At 35.9% G+C, this 24,326-nt stretch overlaps 1 protein-coding gene across 1 annotated transcript in view; it reads left to right on the top strand.

Moving 5' to 3' along the window:
* Positions 1-24,326, top strand: part of LOC150104223 (transmembrane protein 8B-like) — a 167,888-nt gene that overhangs the window by 64,821 nt on the left and 78,741 nt on the right. Inside the window, exon 7 of the mRNA XM_090396236.1 lies at positions 19,969-20,195. Within this exon, the coding sequence (XP_090252362.1) occupies positions 19,969-20,195 (227 nt within the window). The remainder of the gene's footprint in view (positions 1-19,968; positions 20,196-24,326) is intronic.

Raw genomic sequence — 24,326 nt, forward strand, 5'->3', positions numbered from 1 at the left:
AAAAAGGGGGTGCTTAAGGGTCAAAGCTGTATAACTGAGAGGAGACCTCCACATAGCCTTTAAAGGAATGCAGAGAACCGACCAGGGCTTCTGACCTAATGTCCAATCCTCACCTTCTCGTGGTGCACCCTGTTGGGTATCTACTTTGATACTGAACGAACGAGGATGGGCTGGCAATTTGGGATTTAGCCGACCAAATTGTATTCTTATTGGTTAAACCAAAATAAAAAATGATGGTACAACATGACAAAATTTCATGCCGGCTGGGGCGTCGCCCGGTTAAACAAGGCCCCCGTTGTTTTCGCCAGGGAACCAGGGCGAACAGCGAAAAGTCAGCTACTGGAACAAATCTGAAAACAAACCCCAACTCAACATCACCAGAGTTAAAGATCGGTACTATCAACGTAAGAAGCCTGAATGGCAAAGAAATGGAGCTAGCTGAGGAATTAGATAAGTACCAGATCGACATAATAGGGGTGACTGAAACAAAAAAGACCAAAACTGGTGAGATCTTTCTGAGCAATAAATACAAAATGTTATATTCAGGCAATAACAATCAAGGAAAAGAAAGAGTAGCCATAGTATTCAACACAAAATACGAGGCTAATCTTCTTGAATGGCAGTCAGTCTCAAGTAGAGTAATGTGGGCAAATATGAAAATGGGGAACTGGACAATGAGACTTATTTGTGCCTATGGTCCCACAGAAGGTTCTACTAAGGTAGAAGTGGAGGAATTTTTTGAGGCTTTAGAAAAAGCAACTGACACAATGAAAAATGAAAAGTTGGTCCTTGTTGGGGATCTAAATAGTAGAGTAGGAAATGATTGTGAGACATACAAAAATATTTTGGGAAAATTTGGAGAAAAGAGCAAAGCTAATAATAATGGCAAATATCTGTTGGATTTCTGCTCAGGACATGGACTGGTTATTACTAACACCATGTTCCAACATAAAAATGTGCACAAATTCACATGGAGAGAAGAGGCTAGGAATAAGAAAAGTCTCATTGACTATGTTATTGTTGATAGTGATGTTTTCTCCCTGGTGCAGGACACCAGAGTGTACAGAGGATTTGAAATTGGAAGTGATCACTATTTAGTCTTGAGCAGGATAAAATTGAATTTCATATTGAAAAGAATAACATGTAAGAAAGTTTTAAAGCGAATAAAAGTTGAGCAGCTCTCAGATGTAAACTGTAGACTAAAATACAGAAATATTATTGAAAAGAAAATGAAAGAGTTTGAGAACAGGAATCAAACCTTGGAGAATCAGTGGCAAACTCTGAAGGAAACATTGATTGATTCTGCCAGAGAGGCATGTGGTGAGGTTGTGTGCAAAGATAAAAAAATCAGAACTCCCTGGTGGACACAGGAAGTTAAAGAGGCAGTGAAGGTAAAGAAGAAAGCATATCAAAAGTTCCTGGCAAATAAGTCAGCTTTTACTCTTACAGAATACAGAGACAAATGTAAGAAAGCTAAACAGTGTGTAAAACTAGCTAAACAAAAGTCATGGGAGGACTTTGGCAAGAATATAGAAAATAAATATCAAGAAGGTGGCAAAATATTCTGGAGGTTGTTGAAGAAGCTTAGGAATGGAGGAAAGAGTGCTGTAAAAGGAATTAGAGATGATAAAGGTGAAATGAAAACAGGAGAAAAAGATATCCTTGAAGTATGGGGTAATTACTTTGAAAAACTGCTAAATGAAACAAGCAGTGATGACAGCACAGTGATAAAAAACACTGACCAGGCATGCAGTCAGGAATATATATCCATACTTGAAGTAGAAAAAGCCATCAAAGGATTGAAATGTGGAAAGGCAGCAGGAGTAGATGATATTCGACCAGAAATGCTGAAGTATGGTGGTATAAGAGTCTTACAGTAGCTGCACTGCATAGTTCAGAAAGCCTGGACAGAGGGACGAATTCCTGATGATTGGAGTAGAGCTCTCATAGTACCCATATATAAAAAGGGAAATAAAACTGCATGTGAGAATTACAGAGGTATTTCCTTACTGAGTGTTCCTGGCAAGATCTATGCAAGTATACTTGAGAAACGGTTGAGAAGAATTGTGGAAGAAAAGCTTGGTGAAGAACAAGCTGGATTCAGGCCAAATAGAGGCTGTCAGGATCAGATCTTCACTTTACGACAAATAGTCGAGAAAGCATGGGAATATAACAAAGATCTGTATTTAAGTTTTGTCGATTTGGAAAAGGCATATGACAAGGTGCCAAGAGAGAAGCTATTCAATACGCTGCAGTTATATGGTGTTAATGGGGCATTATATCAAGCAATACTTAGTCTTTATTTGAGTTGTGAGTCAGCAGTTAGAATTGAAGGAAGTACAGGAAGATGGTTTAATGTTAAATCTGGTGTGAGACAAGGATGTACATTATCCCCTCTGTTATTCATTATCTATATGGATCACATTATGAAGGAAAGTGGTATTAAACATGATATCAAAATTGGAGATGTTAATGTCAGCTCTTTGCTTTATGCGGATGATGTTATACTTCTAAATAAATCCGCTACAAGTCTGCAAGATTCTCTGACTAAATTGAATAGCTGTTGTAATAGATATGGTATGAAGGTCAGCAATAAAAAGACAAAGACAATGAAAATAGGCAGAATCATTGAAAATGTCAACTGTGTTGTGAATGGAGAACCTGTGGAACAAGTAAAACATTTCAGCTACTTAGGCACAATTTTTACTGAAGATGGTAAACTAAATATAGAAATAGACAACAGAATCAGCAAAGCTGGTATCGTGGGAAGTCAATTGAATAAATTCATATGGAATAAGAAAGAAATTAGTCGGAACACTAAATTAGCTGTATACAAGACTGTGTTCAAACCAATTTTAACTTATGGATCTGAGAGCTGGGTCAGAAGTAAAACACTTGACCAAAGACTAGAGACTGCAGATATGAGAGTCCTGAGAAAGATTAGAGGCATGAACAGATGGCATCAATGGCAATATCATATTAAAAATGAGGATATTAGGAAAGAACTTGACATTGTCAGCATCCAGGAATGCGTTAGCAGAGCTAATCTCAGATGGTATGGTCACTTAAATAGAATGGGAGAGGAAAGATTAGCAAAACAAGTGTTCTCTGCCAGGTTGGCAGGAAAACGACCCAGAGGAAGACCAAGATATAGGTGGATTGATACGGTACAAAGTGCCTTAGACGATAGAAATATAAGATCTGATAATGTTGGAGTCTTGACAAGTAACAGACTGATTTGGAGGAAAATTGTAGATAGGAAGTTAGTAATGATGTAATTTTTTCATGTAGTACTGTCATATCCTGTACACCCCTTGAGGGTACATGGCAGGAATTTGATGATGATGATGACCTATAAAAAAGCCTATAAAACCTATTGAAATGTGTGGGTAGGTAATTAAAGAGAAAAGGTAGATTAGTGATGTTCCTTAAAGAATTGGAGGTTGTATACTCAATGGGGAAAACAGTATGGGGAAGATTGTTCCAAAGAATAGAGATGGATGGAATGAAGGAGGATAAGTTTGTTCAATATGTTTGGAATTGGACAATGTATGAATATTGACTAGTGGCTGCTCTAGTTCTCACATGGCTAGAAGAAAGTAGAGGAACAATTCCCACGAAAGTACCTGTAGAACAGGCACAGCGCTGACACAGAGTGCCTATGGAAAAGTGACTTGGGGGGCTGTGAGGAAAGAGTAATCTATTAAGGGGATTGTCCTCTTCTGAATATCACAGCCAATTCTTAGGGAAATCATGGGTGCGCCATCACAAATGTGGGAACAATAAACAATATTCCAAGACTGGTTGGATCTGAAACTTATAAAGTGTTAGGAGTTGAGAGGAAGAGAAGTAATGTTTTGAATGGAAAAGAACAAGCTTTTATTACAGACTGAAGATACTATGTATGTAATGTTTGTGCTGGGATAAACTGGATGCAGTCAACCTAAGAAGAGAAAGCAGATCTTGAAAATAAATTGAACATTATCAAAAGTAAGAGGGAGTGATATAGGATACTTCGTGCATGCAGTAAGGCAGACTTGAGTTTTTGAGTTTTCTTAACATTGAAATTTACTGAGTTGTCTTCACCCCATTTGAGAATGTGGAGGAGATCAGTGTTTATCATTATAGAAGATCTTGCAGCATCTATCATTAGATTACTACAGAGCTTCTCAAATTAGGAAGAGGAGTGAAGAGTACTGTCATCGGTGAAGTTGTGAATAGAATTTCAAGTCAGAGAGAAGATCATTGATGTAAAGGAGGAATAGTGTGAGTGAGAGTACAGAACCATGGGGTAATCTAGCATTGATAGAGAAATTTGATGAGAGGAAATATTCATCATGACACACAGTGAATGACCAGTGAGGAAGCTGGCAATCCAATCACAGTGAATGGGAGGCCATAAGATGGTAGCCTCTTCAGGAGGCCTCAGTGCTAGATATGATCGAATGCCTTTGAAATATCGAGAGTGATAACACGGATTTCTCCAAAGGTGCATTAGATTAGTAAGGAAGTTAGCTGTAGCTGGTGGAATTCATATTGATGATCACTAATTAACTGTTAGGTCTCCAGATGATGAAGAAGCTGGTTGTTGATAACCCTCTGCATCACTTTTGAGAGTAGTGAGGTGTGATCAATGAGTCAATAATTAGGTGACTGATTTTGTATTACCTTATTAGATACTCTGCAGTTGTGGAAAGCTTTTGCTTATCAACATCCTCTATATACAAGTAGAGTTGTGAAGTTATTTCACAACTTGCTATTGGATATAGGATTAAAACGAGATTATAATTTAATGTAATAGACACTTATTTCTTGAAAGTTATTCATAACTTGTTTTCAATGTTACAAGTTCCATATTACAAGTTCCTTTCTAATATCTTCATTTTTAATATGATTCTGCCATTGATGCAATCAGTTCACTCCCCTAATTTTTCTCAGAACCCTTATATCTGTGGTCTCTAGTATTTGATCAAGTGCTTTATTTCTAACAAAATTCTCAGATCCATAATTTAAAACTGGTTTAAACACTGTCTTATATACTGCTAGTTTGGTGTTTTGGCTAATTTCTCTCTTATTCCATATAAATTTGTTCAGCTGGCTACCTACCATACCAGCTTTGCTTATTCTGTTGTCTGTTTCCAGATTTAATTTGCCATCTTCACTAAAAACTGTGCCTAAATAGCTGAAATATTTTACTTGTTCTATAGGATCTCCACTCGGAATGCAGCTGAAGTTTTCTATGCTTCTGCCTGTTTTCATAGTAGTGGTCTTTTTATGATTTTCATGTCATGTTACAGCTGTTATTGAATTTAGTTAGTGAATCTTGGAGACTGCACTAGATGTGTTTAGGAGCACAACATCTGCATAAAGCAAAGAGCTGAGTTTGACATCACCAATTATAATATTAAGCTTGATGCCAGTTTCTTTCATAATGTGATCCATATAGATGATGAATAAGTGGAGATACTGTGCATTCTTGTTTTACCCCTGATTTTACATCAAACCATCTTCCTGTATTTCCTTCAATTCTAACTGCTGAATGACAACTTAAATATAGACTGTGTATTGCTCTGTATAATGTTCCATTCACCCCATATAATTGTACTGTAATAAATTTAGTTTAATCCTTTATCCAAGTGTGAGCAAACAAAGTTTGCGCCTGAAAGTATCTTCAGGACTGGGGGGGTAAGGTAGTACAACACACTTGGATAAAGGATTAAACTAAATTTATTATAGTCTAACCAAGTGAAAAATAAACTTTCAACATCTTTCTCTAAATCCAGAGTAATTTAATAAAAAGGTGGCACACCATTTGGCAACTCCTATAGGTAGAGATGACCTTGCTAATGCTTCTGCCTGGTATCTCCACTTGGGCCTAGCTCCCACTGAAGAGACCTCAATAATGGTCAAAACTAGTCTGGGTAGTGGCCCTTCCCATAATGCATAACATTATACATATCCGCAAGGAGATGTGTTTTGCATTATGGGAGATACTGAGATAGGAGTGATGTTAGCTTGCTCCACCTTTGCAATGTGTTGCACCACCTTACCCCAGTCCTGAAGGTGCTTTCAGGCGCAAATTTTGTTTGCTCACACTTGGATAAAGGATTAAACTAAATTTATTATAGTCTAACCAAGTGAAAAATAAATTTTTTCTCATTCAGTTTTTTTTTATAGATGGGTACTATGAGAGCTCTACTCCAATCATTTGGAATTTGACCTTCTGACTAGGCCCTCTGGGAGTATACGATATTCAGCATTTCTGGCTGAATATCGTATACTCCAGCTGCCTTCCACATTTCAAGTTTTTGACTGCTTTTTTTTTACCTCAAGTATTGATATGTACTCCTCTTTGCATTCCTCTTGAAAATTTTCTCGTATAGTTCTGTCACTGCTGGGTTCGTTTAACAGTCTTTCAAAGTAATTACTCCAGGCATCTAGGATATTCTTATCTTCAGTTTTCATGTCACATTTATCATCTTTTACAGCTCTTTCCTCCATTTCTAAGTTTCGTCACTTCTTCAATATCCTCCAGAACATTTTGCCATGTTCCTGATATTTATTTTCTATATTCTAACCAGTCTGCCCATAACTTTTGTTTAGCTACCTTTACAGTTTAGCTCTCTTACATTTTTCTCGGTATTCTTTTAGGTCATCTGCTGACTTATTTGCTAGGAACTCTTGTATGATTTCTTTTTTCCATAACTGCTTCTTTAACTTCTTGTACCCACCATGGTGTTCATATTTTTCTATCCTTCATGACAACTTCACCACATACTTCCCTAGCTGAATCAATCAATATCCTCTTCAGACTTTGCCACTGAGACTCCAAGGTTTGATTCTTGTTTTCAATTTGTTTCATTTTTTCTTCAATAATGGTTGCATAGTCTAGTCTAGTCTGCAGTTTACTTGTAAACTGTAGACTAGTTTACAAGTAGACTAGACTAGAAAAGCTGCTCAACTTTAATTCTTTTTGAAACTTTCTTACATTACTGTTTTTTTTTAATGTGATATCCATTTTTATCCTGCTTAGTAATAAGTGATGGGTCACTTCTAATTTCAAATCCTCTGTACCTTCAACTAGCATGAAGATATCACTATCAACAATGACATGTCAATGAGGCTTTTCTTATGTCTTCTGTCCATGTGAATTTGTGCACATGTTTATGTTGAAACATAGTGTTAGCAATAAGTCCATGTCCTGAGCAGAAGTCCACTAAATCTTACCATTATTATTAGCTTTGCCCTTTACTTCAAATTATCCTAAAATGTTCCTTTATGCCTGGTGGGATTCATTTCCCACTCTGCTGTCAGATCTCCAACAGTGACCACTTTTTTTCATGACTCAAAAAAATTCCTCCACTTCTTCCTTGGAAGAACCTTCTGTGGGACCATAAGCACATTGTTCATTTCCTCAATTTGCACTTTGCTCACATAATTCTACTTGAAACTGCCTTCCAATCAAGAAGTTTTTCTTCACGTTTGGAGTTGAATGCTATCGCTACTCCTTTCTTGCTTTGATCATTATTTCTTGAAAATAACATCCTATACTTATTCCCACCTTTTTGTCTTCTTTTTCTCAGTAATGCCAATTATGTCCACATGGTACTTTTCCAATTCTTCTGCAAGTTCGGTTTCCTTTCCATTAATGCTCCTTATATTGATGGTGCCTATCTTCAGTTTTTATGATATTGGGTTTTTTTTCTTCATCTTCCTCTAGATGTTGAGTTGAAGCCTGTTCCAGTAGTAGACTTTCACTGTTTGCCTTGGTTCCCTGACGAAAACAGTAAACAGTGGGGGGGGCTGTTTAACCGGGTGATGCCCCAGCTGGCACGAAATCTCATCATATTGCACCATCATATGCATTTGTGGTTTAATCCAATAGAGTATACAATTTGGTGAGCTATGTCCCAAATTGCCAGCCAATCCTCGTTCGTTCAGTACCCAATAGATACCTACCTACTGATAGAGTGCACCATGTGGAGGTGAACATTGAACATTAGATCAGAATCCCCAGTTAGTTCTCTGCATTCTTGAAAGGCGATGTGGAGGTCTACTCCCAGTTATTTGACTTTGACCCTTAAGTGACTCCCACTGCACACCTGGAAAAAAAAAAACCCTCTGATGTTACCATTGGGTTAGACAAGGGAAACGGCTAGACCATATCTTTTAGACTTTGCTAAAGTTTTTTGACAGGGCACAATATGGAAGATGTGTAAATTGGAGAATATGAGATAATAAAAGTGTGGATAAGAGGAAGACCATCCATCCATCTGTTCACTGGACATCAACAGATGGCATATGATCACTCAGATACTCTGTGATGTTCCACACCAGTCCTCACCATGTAGTCCTGTTGTATGTGCTTTTCTGGAGGCTTCAACTATCTGAATATCAGTCTCCAGACACACCATCCATTCCTCTCATTGAGGGTCTTCCCCTTCCTTTTTTTTCCAGGAATTTTACCTTCTATTACTGTTTTGAGAAGTCATCCTTCCAAAGTATTTAAACTTTCTTCTGGCAATATCCTTAAGGAGCCTTAAAGTTCTACTGATCCTTTCTAGCAGCCATTCATTTGTTTGCCTTTCAGTATATGATATCCTCAACAGCCTTCTGTACACCGCATCTCAAAAGCAGCTCTCCTTTTCCTATCATACTTCTTTAGGTTCCACGTCTTGCATCCATAAGTCACTGTTGAAGAAACAGCTACATCCAAAATCCTCAATTTTTTCCTGTGGAGTTAGATCCATCCATCGAGATTTTAGACAAGTCACTGACTGTTGTTTTAGCCATTCCTAGTCTTCTTCTGACATCTTCTGAACAGCAATACTTCATGTTAATAATGGAGCCCAGGTATTCGAACTTGCTGACTTCCTCAATTCTTTCTCTTTAACCTCCCTACCGACTGAGGTGGATGAAATAGTGAGGACCAAATTGCACTTATGTATGTTATTCATTAGGTGTTACAGAATTGTATCCAGATTTAGCTGGACATCTATAGATGTCCTGGCTGGTTGGGAGGTTAAGATACTCTTGTTTCTCAGGAGCTTCCTTGTATGTATTTTCTTTGAGACCATAATCTTTGTCCTGCTAGAATTGAGCTGAAGTCCTCTGTTCTTACTGATTTACTGATCTCATTAACTTCGTCAAGAATTTGTCCTAGTTCTTCCTTGTCATTACAAAGGAGTACTGTATCATCAGTATACCTCAGATTACTGATCATTCTACCACCTATCCTAATTCCTGTCTTGACCTCATTCAGTGCTTCATGTATGATGTCCTCTGCATAGATACTAAACAAGTGAGGAGAAAGTAGGTATCCTTGCCTAATTCCTTTCCAACCTGAAGCCACTCAGTTAATCCAACACCTGTTTTACTGTAGCTTCCTTGTCCATGGTGCTTGGTCCATTGTCATTCAATCTTTAGATTAACGCCATTGCAAAGGATTTTAAAAGTGACATACAGTTGTTTGATGATGGGCCAGATAATCAGGATAGCTGGTGTGCAATACTTACAGAATTATGTGAATTAGCTAGAATTGTGGGTATGTGAAAATGGCTGTCAGTTCAATGTTAAAGTTCAGGGACTTATATATCTTCTTCATCATCATCATGCCTATCAAGGATTTATGCCTAGAGTGGGCTGTTCCGGCCTTAGAAGTCATCGTTGAATCTTTTAAGAGGATGTCCTGTTTTTCTTTTTCTTAATGGCTTGTACTTTAAGGCTTGTTTTGGTAATCTTTCTGTTTTCATTCTTTGAATGTGTTCCATCCATTTATGTTTATATTTTTTAATTTTTCTTCAGAATTTGTAATTATTATTTGGTCATCGGTAAAAAAGAGAGTGTTTAAATTCACAGTAGGAGAAAGTTCAATATCTTGATGAAATTTTTATTCCATTTTATTATTATTTCATTTAAGTAAATATTAAAAAGAGTTACTGAGAGGGGACATCCCTGTCGGACTCCTTGGTTTATCTCTCTCGTATATGATAGCTCATGATTTAATCTTATTTGTATTTGATTATTTTCATATATATTTATGATAGCTTTAAGGATATTATTTGGTATTTGTCTTTCTTTTAATATGTTAAAAAAAATACTTCTTTTAATTATTTAAAATAAAGAGCCAATAGGCTTCATTTTGGCGATGTAAACATTATTTAAATTAAGGAGATATTAAATCCCACATTGTTTTAAAACCAAATAAGAAACTCAAAGATCGGAATCAAAGAGTTTCATGCCGAATATAGTAACTATAAAAGTATCGGTGACTACTAGCGTAAGCTAAAGCACGTAGTTCAAGTACGTAGTACAAACTAGAGCAACTCGTAGCAAAGGTGGGTAAAGCTCTGATTGCTATTCTTAGTATTTCCTATAATGTAGAACATCTCCTAGGAGATATATGATGTTATGCATTATGGTGGGAGGTCACTACCCAGACCAGTTTAGATCTTTATTGAGATCTCATCAGTGAGTAGCTAGACCAAGTATAATACTAAGGGTATAGGAAAAAGAACTTATATACTCTGCTATACGAGTTGTCAAAAAGGTGCACCCATAAATTATTTAAAATAAAGAGCCAATAGGCTTCATTTCGGCAATGTAAACATTATTTAAATTAAGGAGATATTAAATCCCTTTTTGACAACTCGTATAGCAGAGTATATAAGTTCTTTTCGCTATACCCTTAGTATTATACTTGGTCTAGCTACTCACTGATGAGATCTCAATAAAGATCGAAACCAGTCTGGGTAGTGCCCTCCCACCATAATGTATAACATCATATATCTCCTAGGAGATGTTCTACATTATGGGAAATACTAAGAATAGTGATCAGAACTTTACCCACCTTTGCTACGAGTTGCCCTAAACTTGGTGCTTTAGCTTACGCTAGTAGTCGCCGATACTTTTATAGTTACTATATTCGGCATGAAACTCTTTGATTCCGATCTTTGAGTTTCTTATTCAGTTTTAAAACAATGTGGGATTTAATATCCCCTTAATTTAAATAATACCTCTTTTAACTTTGTCGAATGCTTTTTCAAAGTCAATTAATGTAATATGTGTTTCTAAATTGTATTCTCTTTTCTCTATTATTAATTTTAGGCAAAAGGGTCTATACATGAGCGTCCTTTTCTAAATCCATTCTGTACTTCTAAAATACAGTTCTCAGAATATTTTATTAGTTTGTTATTTAAAATTCTGCTATATATTTTGTAACCGGAATTTAGTATGCTTAAGGACAGGAATCACAATTGCTTTTTTCCATTCTATGGGGAGGGGGGGTACCAGTTGAATAGATTTCATTTTAAAATAATAGGAGTCTTTCTTTGAACCTTATTCCTGCATGTTTATATAGTTCTGAACCTAGCTTATCTTCTCAAGGTGATTTTCCATTTCTTGTTTCTTTCAGGCTGATTGCTAATTCTTCTTTAGTTATTTCCTTTTCATTTTCATTAAATGTTTGCCAATTATTTATTTAAAATATTTATATGTCCACAATTCTATATAGAAATTTAGAAATTCTTCTCATTTCAATTTGGTGTTTATTTTTATGTTTTCATTAGTATCTGTATTTAAGTGTTTCAAAATCTTATATACATTGGGTCTTATTTTATATAAATCATGTTCTAAATTAGAATCAAATTTGTTCCATGATTCTCTGTCTTTTTCTGACTTCTCTTTTAGCTATGGCTCTTATTCTTTTATATTCTATTTCATCTTCTAATCTTTTACTGCTTAAATATTTATTGATAGGCTTCTTTTTTTATTTTGATTATTTCTTCGATTGTATCATCCCCTATTTTCAGTTTTATCCTTTTATTGAATTTTTTGGTCTTTCCTAAGTTGCTGCATTTAGTATCATTTTTATATTAAGACATTCTATTTCTTCATTTTGTTTTATTTTATCTAAATATTGGTTAATTCTTTGTTCATATAGCCATTGTGTATTTGTGTCACTTAATAATCTAGTTTTATAAACAAATGTTTTAATTTTTTTTTCTGTTCTTGTTATTTGTAGCCATTTAGGTGATAATCTTAATTTTATTTTAATATTTTTTTTTTTAACGAGGAAGTGGTCACTACTTATTTCATATCCTCTGTGAACTCTAACATCTAAAGAGAGGTTTGATGTCTTTTCATTTAAGATAAAATAATCTAATATTGATTTCTATCCTGGACTTATATATGAGAGGTAAAATTAGATATCCAATGTCATATCGTACAAGTGGGATTATGTTAGAAGGAACTGATCAGGTTAGGGATCTTGGAGTTTTAGTAGATATGGGCCCTTGAAGTTCATGGGCTATATAGCAAAAATAGCAAACACTTCTCAAAAGATTTTTGCAATGTTGAAACAAACTTGAATATATAAGGGTAAGGAATTTGTTGTTAGGATTTCCTGGTGTCCATGGTGATGCTGGTACAGTTGAAAGAGTGCAAAGGAGTGTTAATGATGAAATGAGGGCATCCTTGGAAGTTGAAAATGAATGCAATGAGGAGGCCGGGGGGGGGGGGGGGGGGCTAAATTTTTCTCTCAGTGTGGTGCCTAATTGGAGTGGATTGCCTTTGGAAGTTGTGAATGAATTCAAGAAAAAAGTGATAGTGAAGCATGCTGTGTGTGTGTGCTTTCCTCAATGAGTCCCTGACTCTCTTGATGTCTGTCTTAATAGTAATAATGCTCCCTCCAACATCCCTTGCTCATACACAGTTACTTGAACATCCTTACCTCATTTCTTATTGAATTGTGCTATGGCATTTCTCAAAGCTGATTTTTTCTTAGTTTTAAGCTCTAGTTTCACACGTTTAGCCATTTCCAAAATCAAGATTTGTGCGATTACTCTTCCAGTTTAGAAGCAAAATGACTACTGTGGTTATGAACAAATTCTTCAGTGCTATTTACCAGATCCTATATTTTTAACACGTTCATTGCCAAGCTGAAAATTGGAATTCCGTGTGGTGGCCAAATTTTTTTAATTTTTTTATTTAGTTTAGAAACTTGATAGTGACGTCCACGCGATAACGCGTGATCTGCCGCTCGGTGAGAACTTGCATCGCGCGATACCGCGTGATTGGCAATGAACGTGTTAAACCATAGGTACCTTCTATCCCCTCTGAGGGGGACATACACTAATTTCCATAAATTAAGGAATAAAGAGAAAAATCATAACTTAAAATTTGTGTGATAAATTTTTATGTAATTCAGTGAAAAGCAGTATGATATGAGATGTGAAAGAAACACCTGAAATAATTGTAAATAAATAGTTTAATTCAGTAACAAATAGGTACATGAAGACAGTAATAAAGAAACAAGAGGTTAAAATGAGATTGTCAAAGTTCTTGATAAAGAACTTTGACAATCTCATGTCAAAGTGTGGTCAACCCCTAGCAATACCGTGCTCATATACAATGTTTCATACTGTTTATAATGGTGTCTTGGAGCTCAGTTGGCTATAACAACCATTGCTCCTGCAATGCTCTAATAAGTCCCTCAAGTTTGTTTTTTTTGGGGGGCGGGCAGTTGAGAACAGCAACACATCTATGCAGAGCTTCCCAGACATCCTCAATAGAATTAAGGTCAGGACATGGCTAGCAAGTCCATATGCACTATATTGAAGATATTGGTCCACAAGCTTTACTCGATAAGGACAAGTACAGGAATTCCTCATTTTATGAAGGGGTTAGGTTCCCAGCCCACTGTTCATAAAGTGAAGCATTCATAAATTGAGGCACAAGTATAATATATTTAAATGGGATTGGTTCCTTCAGTATGAAAACTGACCTCTATAAGTTAATGATTTTGCATTTTTATAAAGAATTAAGGTTATTTTATAATTATTTTACATAAATAATCTCTATATATTAAAGATAAAAATAGTGTATAATGACAAAATGGAGAAGCCTTAATGAGATGGGTCGTTGAGGGTCATCTGGATTGACAGGCTTATTGTCCTTCTTCTTTGTTGAAAACTGCTACAAGGATGTTTGTTGGGTCTTTTTTCTTGCTCTCCTCCAGCATGTTATGATACAGTTTCAGAGCATTTCTTACAGCCTTTGAATGGAAGAACTGTGTTCCCAGTCAGGAGCATCATCACAAAGAGATTCATGGGCACTTTGTATCTGTGTTAAAGTTTTTTTAATACAAACTTATGCAATCTCTACGACATGAGTCATGGTGGACCAAAACATAAAAATACATTTAGGTAGGAGATGAATTTCATTGCCCAGTGTGAGATCACTGCCCAACTTATTGGAACTTAAAGTGGTTTGAAAAAGTTCCATGTTTCATCTCTATAGCATGGTTTCTGTATGTAAAAAAAATACATTATTATTATTATTATTATTCGTGACACCTCCAAGGAGTCCGAAGACTCATCGCGGGAGGACACCTACAACTGTCTCAACTACTACACCGAACCTCTACTACGAATCATCTCCATCTACCTCCACCACTACCACAACTAGTATTTTTTGTCTGTAAATTGTGTGTGTTCTGAAGGGCCGATTTGTCTATATGCGGGATGAAAAACCGAGTTTCCGGGAGAAAAAACTTTTTATTTCCTATCAAATCATTTGTACCTACTACCACTATCAATTCCTTCACCCGCTGTTTTTGCATCCTAATTGACTCGCTTACATTCTTTATGGTCACACCAGGTTGGTATGATTTTGTTAAACTCTCAACTAACACACCTCTTACTAGGGAACCTCCATACAATACATGCCCTTTCATTTTGTTTACACTGACTATCATACCCTTATTTTTTCTATCATACTTTTGCCAAGATAGGGGTTGAAGTGAATCTGTAAGAAAGGATCTGTTACGGATTCACTTCAATTGCTTGCCTATGAACAGTGCGAAGGATTTTAAGGGATGTTTTAGGTGCACTACCCCAAATATGTGAACAGTATTCTAAGTGTGGGTAGATTTGGGATTTCTATATAGGTTAGGCTTGCCAGATGTCCCGTATTTTGCATCGAATTTTTCTGTCCCGTATTGTACTTGTAGGGACAGTCTAATGTGCCGTATTTTAATAAAAAGATAAAATTTTAAATATTATGTTAAGTAGTTATAATTTTCAATATTCTTTTTGAATAATCCAACTTAAACTGATTTGTAAGCAATAAAAACTGACAGTTCATGGAAATTAATTGTGCTTACAGATTACGGCGGTGACAGTTCTTTCATTGGTCGCTTTTTATTTAGTATAAGCATTTTATTTATAATTCTGTACAGATATATTGCATTTGCTTATTTTCAAACAGTTCTTATTTGGACATTGTGTGGTGTAGTATCGGTACAGTACGTGGATGTTATTTCAGTAATTATTAAAAAATAATATCTCGCCTTTTTCGAATGTGCAATATTTGGTTAATACATAAAATATATAATTAAAGATAAATTAATTTTCTTTATTAATTATACAAAGGTAAATTAAATTTTGTTTCTTTCCTTAAGCCCTTAACAATGCCAAAATGAAAGTGCATTTTTAATGATAATTATTCGAAAGATTGGAATTTTATTGCAAAAGGAAATCATAACAATGAAGTTGTTATGATTTCCTTTGTTATATATGCAAAATCTGTTGGGGGACAATCGAATATTACAACACATTAACAATCAGAAACACAAATTGAGCATTTCGAGTTCCAGTTCCAAAAGTATTGATACTTATTTTGTAAAACCAACTCACAAAAAGTGTCCCATATGCGGATTTCCAAAATCTGGCAACCCTAATATAGGTAAGAGTTAGATGGATGTCAAATAGCATCTTGAACAAAAGAGAGTGCCTAGTTTTTTCGATGCTGAGGAGGCTATTCATGTAATGTTTTTATGCCAGGAGATGTGATCTGTGCATTACTAATGGTAGGTGAGCTGAGATCTCTTTTGTGAGAGAAAAGGCAAGACTGTTTTGGTAGCATTGAACATGACAGACTGTCCTTGTCCCATTGAAGGATAGTGTGTAGATCAGCATTTTAAGGTACTAGTTGTAAATGATCTGTAACCTGGGATGTCAGAGTACTGCATAGTGTTGTCAAATGTGTAGGATGATTGGAGGATACTGTCATCTGCAAAGCTGTGGATAGAATTATTAGAATTGAGGTACTCCAGCATTGGTGTGAAGCTCAAAGAGAGGGAGCCATCTACCATGACTTGCTGAGAACAGCCAGAGAAAGAAAGCTGGCTACCCAATTACAGAGAGTGGCAGGGAGACCAAACAAATTGCCAAAGGATGGCAATTTGTTTAGCATTCCTCAAAGAGTGACAGCACCAGTTTCTTTGAACCCTTCCATGGCATGTGTCCAGTGGTACAAGGTCAGGCTGTAGATCTTGAATGGCAGAATCCATACTGATGGTTGTTGATTAAATTGGTGGGCCTCTGAAGATGTTGGCTATTGGAAAGTTATCAAAAGTTACTAACACCTTCAGTTATCATTTTGGAGAGGACAGAGATTGTGGCAATTAGCCCCTTAATTTGATGGTAGACTTCTATTTCTCTTTTTTTTTTTTTTTAAATAGGATGGATATGAGATTACTTCTATGCATTGGGATAAGTACCAGCTATGTATTATATATTATAGAGATGATGCAGGATTGGTGTTTTCTGATGCCTTTTTGTCAAAAAACTGTGAGAGGCATAAGTGCTTGGATTCCAGTATAGTAGGGGGTGATTTCCTTTGGTCATCTATGTGGGAGTTCGAGGAAAAGAGTGATGCCACAGGGTCAGCTTTATCTTAGAGTGAAGTAACAGCGATAACATCAGGATGAGAGAGACACTTAGGAGTGCAGATAAGATGAAGTTGCATCCAGTGGCCTTAGCAAGGGACTTGAACAAGAGGCAAGTTTTCTGCTGTTAGCATTTTAAGGGATGTTTTGAACGTCTGATTTGGATCTGCTGATGACAGATTTGCATATATTGCATGCTTTGGTATACATAGAGTATGAAACTGGAGTTCTTGATGTGAGCCACTTGTTGTAAGCAGAATTTTTTTCTTTAACTACTTTGATGCACTTTCTATTGAACCAGGGTTGGGAAGTCACCACTGTTTTAACTGGTGTATCTTTGAAATAGAGGAGGTTATGAGTCTCCTAAGTATGTGTTGGCATGATCTTGAAGGGTATCACCTGCACTGCACAGAAGAGGGGGGGGGGGTCAGGATCCCTGCTCTGGAGACCAAACGTGGCATGAAAGATATCTCCTGGTGTCTAGTTGGCATTTCCTAAAACTAGGAAGGTGTATCCTTCTGTGGTGGAAATACTTGTTTTGTTAGAGCCCCTTTTGTTGAAATAGGCTCATCATGAAAAAGCATGATTGAGACAGGGACAAGCTGTATAATGTGAATCCCTGTCCATTATTTGGTCCTGTCGACCTTCTGTCTCACATCATGTAGTATAATGCACTATTCCTCAGTCTTCATTTCCTTCCTGCTGCCAAGGATTTTTTTCCATTTTTAGTTTTTGTATTTTCATTTATTATTACATAATCTGGAAGCTTCTGCTCTCGAGGCCGAACATGGAACTTTTTCAAGCCACCTCAGCTTCCAGTAATCACAGTGGTGATCTCATACACGTCTATGCCCACAGGAGGATTAGAACTTGTTGCCTGTTAGTTGGGAAATGGGTATGCTAACAGCTCAGCCAACCTGGACAACAAATGTTCAATTATTCTGATATCATTAGTAATATCCTTTCCCCATTTTGTTTTATCCTCCCTGAAAATGTCAATTAAATTGCTGAGGCTGATAATTTTTGGCACTCATCAGCAGAGCTGATGAGTGGCATAAGCTTCTCACCCTTATTCCTAATGATTCTGGCATTAGTGTACATGAAATGTAATATCTCCCTTCACTTTGTAATGGCAATCCTATTCAAGGCATCCCTTCCCCCCCCCCTCTTCTCTCTAATAGCTGTAGTTAGTTCCCCCTGATTTTGTACTTCCAGTCTCTCACTGAATAACACTTTCTCCAAGACCTGTAATTGAATCCATTCATGTGCAATCCATTAGTCTTTATCATTGATGCATTTGGTTGGAAAATACCTGAATTTAAATACCCATTAAGAATACAAAGAGCCTGCCATGTCCATTTTTGTATGAAATAAAACTCAACTGTGGCTGTATAAATCTACCAAAAATATGGGAGGCAGTAGTTTTAAGATGAAATCAATTCTTGTAAAACTTCTATTTATCTAACAATAGATGGTGACAAATTAGGATGTTGTTCCTTGTGTTATCTGTTACAATTTTAATAGATTGCATGTTCTGAAGATGCTGGGTATAAACCTGTGGGATATTAGCTAAATAATGAAATGATTATCTTATTCATTTTCTTGGTGTTATGAATTAAACCTTAAAAAATCAAAGATAAGCTATCCGCTTAGTTAACCAGACCAGCAAGTACATTAAGTCAAAAAATTATCCAATTTTGACTTAATGTACTTGCTGGCCTTAATGTATCTTCCTGATTTTAAGAGGAACCTGTGGCATAGTAAATTAATTAATAAAGAAACATGTAAAAACCACAGTACTATCTTTAATTAGTAAAAGGACAAATATTTTGTACTAAAATTAATAGTACATCTTCAGTGTCTGTTACAGTAATAGGAATGGAATACAAGCAAAACATTCGGTGGATCACCTATTAAAATACAATTGTTACCGTGTGCTAAGAAATAATAGAAAAATAACAAATTTAATCTATTAAGATAAATGGTTTTTTACATAATATAAAAGTCTCCCAGATCTTTGAGAGAGACAGACAGTCATTTCTATTTAAATTCGGTCGATGTAAGATAGTTTCACAACTTTCTTTAAATAAGCATTCATATTTGAATCTGCATCTATGGGGGAGAACAGCTTTATCCCACTGGACACTATGAGTAGAGTCAGTACTGTGCTGTGCCAGACTAGACTTCAGAGGTTTGTTATAATCAATATAATATTGATGTTCTTTTATTCTTTTTTCCAAAGAACAGCCAGTTTGTTTAAAATAAGAGACATCTTATTTTAGACAAACTATCTTCTCTATCTTTGGCTGATGTTTACCAAATACCTTGCGAATGCAATGTCTCTTATTTTGGACAAACTGGCCGTTCTTTGGAAAAATGAATAAAAGAACATCAATATTATATTGATTATAACAAACCTCTGAAGTCTGGTCTGGCACAGCACAGTATGGACTCTACTCATAGTGTCCAGTGGGATAAAGCTGTTCTCCTCCATAGATGTAGATTCAAATATGAACGCTTATTTAAAGAAAGTTGAGAAACTATCTTACATCGACCGAATTTAAATAGAAATTACTGTCTGTCTCTCTTAAAGATCTGGAAGACTTTTATCTTATGTAAAAAAACCATTTATCTTAATAGATTAAATTTGTTATTTTTCTATTATTTCCTAGCACGCGGTAACAATTGTATTTTAATAGGTGATCCACCGAATGTTTTGCTTGTATTCCATTCCTATTACTGTAACAGACACTGAAGATGTACTATTAATTTTAGTACAAAATATTTGTCCTTTTACTAATTAAAGATATTACTGTGGTTTTTACGTGTTTCTTTATTAATTAATTGTATCTTCCTGTTTTTTTCTCTTTTTTTTTTAATGTAAGCACAGTTACAATATATTACCACATGAAAATGCTATTGACTTCATAAGTTTCATCACACAGATAATTGTAGTTCCTCATGCACACAATCACTTAACATTATTATGCTGATAGTGCATTGTTTAAAGCTTGTTTCCATAATATTCTCCTAAGTAAATCATCCTACTTGTTATATCATATTTTTGACAGCTCTTTGTTTTTATACTTAATGTATATGTCAAAGATTCCTTGTTAGTGGGGAACATGTTTCATGTTTCCAATTTTGACTCATATATGTTATTGCTTATTAAACCAACAGTTGTTTTTATGTTCAGAGTTCCTTTAATGGGAGATATTTTGAAATTTATTTTCTTACAGAATCTTACAGGTCACAATATATCTGTGGATGGCTGTTTGTCATATGGAGTTCGCCCAGGTATTACAGATAATGGAATTTGCACCACTGAAATTTCCCTTAAAGTAAATACTAGTTCTTGGCAGAATCGTCTAGGATCAATTATGGTGCCATACCCTGAAGCTGGTGTTTGGTATTTCAGTCTTTTTCCCTCATGCTACATTGTGGATGGTGAAGATGCTAACAAAAGGTATGATAGCAAATTTTGAATTCTGATAACTGTGTGATAGATGGTAAGCAGTTTGAAAGAGAAGAAAATATATTTCTTGGACAAATGAATGAAGTAAAATAAATAGTAGGCATTCCCTGAACATCACAACTTTGGTAAACACCATGACATCAAGTCAGTTTTTCAATAAATGCCCAAGCAGAATTCTTGATACTGGATGTGTGATATTCAAAGACTATTGTCAACAATCTCTTATTTTGAATTTTGAATTCTGATAACTGTGTGATAGATGGTAAGCAGTTTGAAAGAGAATAAAATACATTTCTTGGACAAATGAATGAAATAAAATAAATAGTAGGCATTCCCTGAACATCACAACTTTGGTAAACACCATGACATCAAGTCAGTTTTTCAATAAATGCCTAAGCAGAATTCTTGATACTGGATGTGTCATATTCAAAGACTATTGTCAACAATCTCTTACTTAGCTGCTTTTAATATAGGTACATAAGTTTGACATACTTAGAAAAAAGACAATAAATTTATTAGCTGTAAAATTTCTCCTACACATCATAAGCATCCTCGGTCCATTAGGCAAAACTTTTGCCTAATGGACTGAGGATGCCTATGATTACACACAGCTAATAAATTTATTTCATGTAAGTTTAAGTTTCTGTCTTTAATTTTTCTAACCCATATTCCACATGTAGTACTAATGTACTATGTGTGGATTAGAGGTTTCATTATCATCAAATTCCTGATGTGTACCCTCAAGGAGTGTACAGGACATGATAGTACTGCATGAAAAACTTACACCATTACTAACTTCCTATCTACAATTTTCCTCCAAATCAATATGTTACCTGTCAAGACTTCAACATTATCAGATCTTATATTTCTATCTTCTAAGGCACTTTTTACTGTCAAAGGGCTCGTACGAGCCCCTTTGATGTATGCATTAATGGAAAGATCACTACCCAGACTGGTTTCGACCTTTATTGAGATCTCTTCACTGGGATCCAGACCCAGAGTACCAAGGTTGAAGTAATACAGAAGTCATATTTTCCTATACCAGTTGCCAAAACGTGTCACACCTTATTATTAAATTACTCTGGATTAGAGAAAGATGGCAGGAGTTTTTTCACTTGGTTAAAGTATAAATTATATATTTAGTTTAATCCATTATCCAAGTGTAAGCAAACAAAGTTTGTGCCTGAAGTATCTTCAGGACTGGGGCAACTCGTGGCAAAGGTGGACTATGCTGTGCATTATTGGAAGGGTAGTGACCCTTTCCATAATGCATAGCATTATACATGTCTGCAAGGAGATGTGCTTTACATTATGGGATACCAAGGCAAGTGATATGAAGTTAGTCCACCTTTGCCACGAGTTGCCCCAGTTCTGAAGATACTTCAGGCACAAAGTTTGTTTGCTTAAACTTGGATAATGGATTAAACAATATATAATTTATAGTCTAACCAAGTGAAAAAACTTCCAACATCTTTCTCTAATCCAGAGTAATTTAATAATAAGGTGTGACATGTTTTGGCAACTCGTATAGGGAAATATGACTTCTGCATTGCTTCAACCTTTTTACCACCTCTGGGTCTGGCTCCCACTGAAGACTGAGACCTCAGTGAAGGTCGAAACTGGTCAGGGTAGTGACCCTTCCCATAATGCTATGCATTATGGGAAGCTTGCCCACAAGGAGACGTGCTTTACGTTATGGGATACTAAGGCAAATAATGTGAAGTTAGTCCACCTTTGCCACGATTTTCCCCAGTCCTGAAGATACTTCAGGTGCAAATTTTGTGTGCTTACATTTGGATAATGGATTAAACTAAATATATAATGTGTGTGTGTGTGGGGGGGGGATTCAGAAAAAAATGGACAATTATAAAAAAAAAATTGATTAGAAGTTATTATTAATGCACCAAAACCCCATGGAATCTAAAGACTCATTATGGGCGACAAACATTGTTACACACAAAGCTCATCAAACCATCCTTTAAACCCATTCCATGTACCACTACAATGTCAGGCAGAGCATTCCACTGACCAACCACTCTCCATGCAAAGCACCTACTCCTTATGCAACTTTCAGGTACGTCCCCTTGTTCTACCCTTTCGACAAAAAATTTCTTCCACGTGAACTTGGTAATCATCTTTTGCCAACTTAAATGTCTCAATTAGATCTAGTAAAATATAATGTGCTAAATAGATGTTACTAAAAGTGCATATACATTGACTGTATAGTAAGCTGTAAGTAGAGATTATGCCAGATTAGCGATGATGAAACACCAACCAAAGATTGCAAGGTCAACCGTTTGACCGATCGGGCACAAATGATGTTATCGCTAGAGGCTAATCCTGAAAAGACATCAATAGAGAACAAAGGGTGACATTTTTACATAAAAGGAGATTGTGGCCCTTTGCTCAGGGCTTTTCTCCCATCGAATGCTGTAGGACCTACATCTCCAGATCGCAGCAGACCGATTTCCTCAGCAGTTACACGCAAGCCCTGCGGTAACTAGACTGATTCCATATTGAATGTCCGACGGAGGTAACATCTACTGGCAACTGCCTATGATGTCCAAGCAGCCAAGAAGTTTATCAAAAGAAGATGCTAAAGTCCTGAAGAAGTATGCTGTATATTGGACTCTTTGTTTATGGTGAGTATGCGAATAGGCAATATTTTTGTAAATAGTTAGAAAGTGTATCTCGGGTTCATGAATGTGCCTATAAGAAAACGGCTGTAACCAAGTCACAAAGTTTTGTGGGAATATTATTAGAGAGCTTGTCTGTTAAAACTGAATGTGCACTTAGTTTAGTATAGGGAGCTGTACTTTTGAGAATTGATATATAGTCAGGCTAAATTATGTCAGTATTTGAAGGAAGAATTTTATTTAATCTGTTACTGCAGTGTGCAAGTATGTCCATAGTTTATGTTTAATGAGTTTACCTAATAATTGGGAGTTTTGTCATACAGATTGTATTACCTGTTTGAAAAAGTGTGATAATTGCAAAATCTCTCTAGTGTAAATGTACTTCTGGTCTAGTAAAAATAAATGTTTTTGTTTTGTAACTACCTGATCTGATCTGTTCCTTTGGCTAATGCACTGTCTCCAAAAAAAAAAAAAAAAAATGTGAACCTGCGGGCATAATAAGATACTAATAGTCACGACTTGCATATAGAAAATTTGGATAGATTTAGTGATTAATTCCTGTTTTTCCTCACCCTAACTTTCTAACAAAATTTACTCAAATTAGATGGCGCAGTTGATAATAAAAATAAATTTTCTAATTTGATTTGTATGAAAGTGGGGAACTGCACACATTAAATTTACTTATAATACAAAGTTTGTTTAATAGCAGGGGGACAGAAATTGGTCACAGTAAGATTAACCCTTGAGAGGTTTATGTTAAAGTAGTTTATATGCCTAACTCAGTGGAGTTGAACTCAGCAAAGAAAAGTAATGTTAAGTTTAAATAATTAATGTTATTTAACAATGGCACAGACATTTACTTAATTAACACGTAATTTTACATATACTTGGTTTAATCCTTTATCCAAGTGTAAGCAAACTTTGTTTGCACCTGAAGTATTTTCGGGACTGGGGAAACTCATTGTAAAGGTGGTATGGCTTCACATCACCTGCCTTAGTATCCCATAATGCAAAGCACATCTCCTTGCAGACATGTATAACGCTATGCATTATGGGAAGGATCACTACCCAGACTGGTTTCAACCTTTATTGAGATCTCTTCAGTGGGAGCCAGACCCAGAGTACCAAGGTTGAAGTAATGCAGAAGTCATATTTTCCTATACTAGTTGCCAAAAGGTGTCACACCTTATTAAATTACTCTGGATTAGAGAAAGGTTATTGGAAGTGATGTGAAGTCATACCACCTTTACCACGAGTTGCCCCAGTCCTGAAAATGCTTTAGGTGCAAACTTTGTTTGCTTACACTTGGATAAAGGATTAAACTAAGTATATAATTTCTTGGTATCTTTAATTTATAGTATAACCAAGTAAATAAACTTCCAACAACTCTCATATTTATACTTGCTGTGGTGTAGTAAAGTGGCATACTTCCAGTGTATTTTGTGGCAGGTGTCCAAAGCATGGTCAGCAAATCCTGAGGTGAAAA

This window comes from Typopeltis vanoorti, chromosome 8 (assembly GCF_054136105.1).
Source record: "Typopeltis vanoorti isolate ZY-2024b chromosome 8, IOZ_Tvanoo_1.0, whole genome shotgun sequence".
Classification (NCBI taxonomy): domain Eukaryota; kingdom Metazoa; phylum Arthropoda; class Arachnida; order Uropygi; family Thelyphonidae; genus Typopeltis; species Typopeltis vanoorti.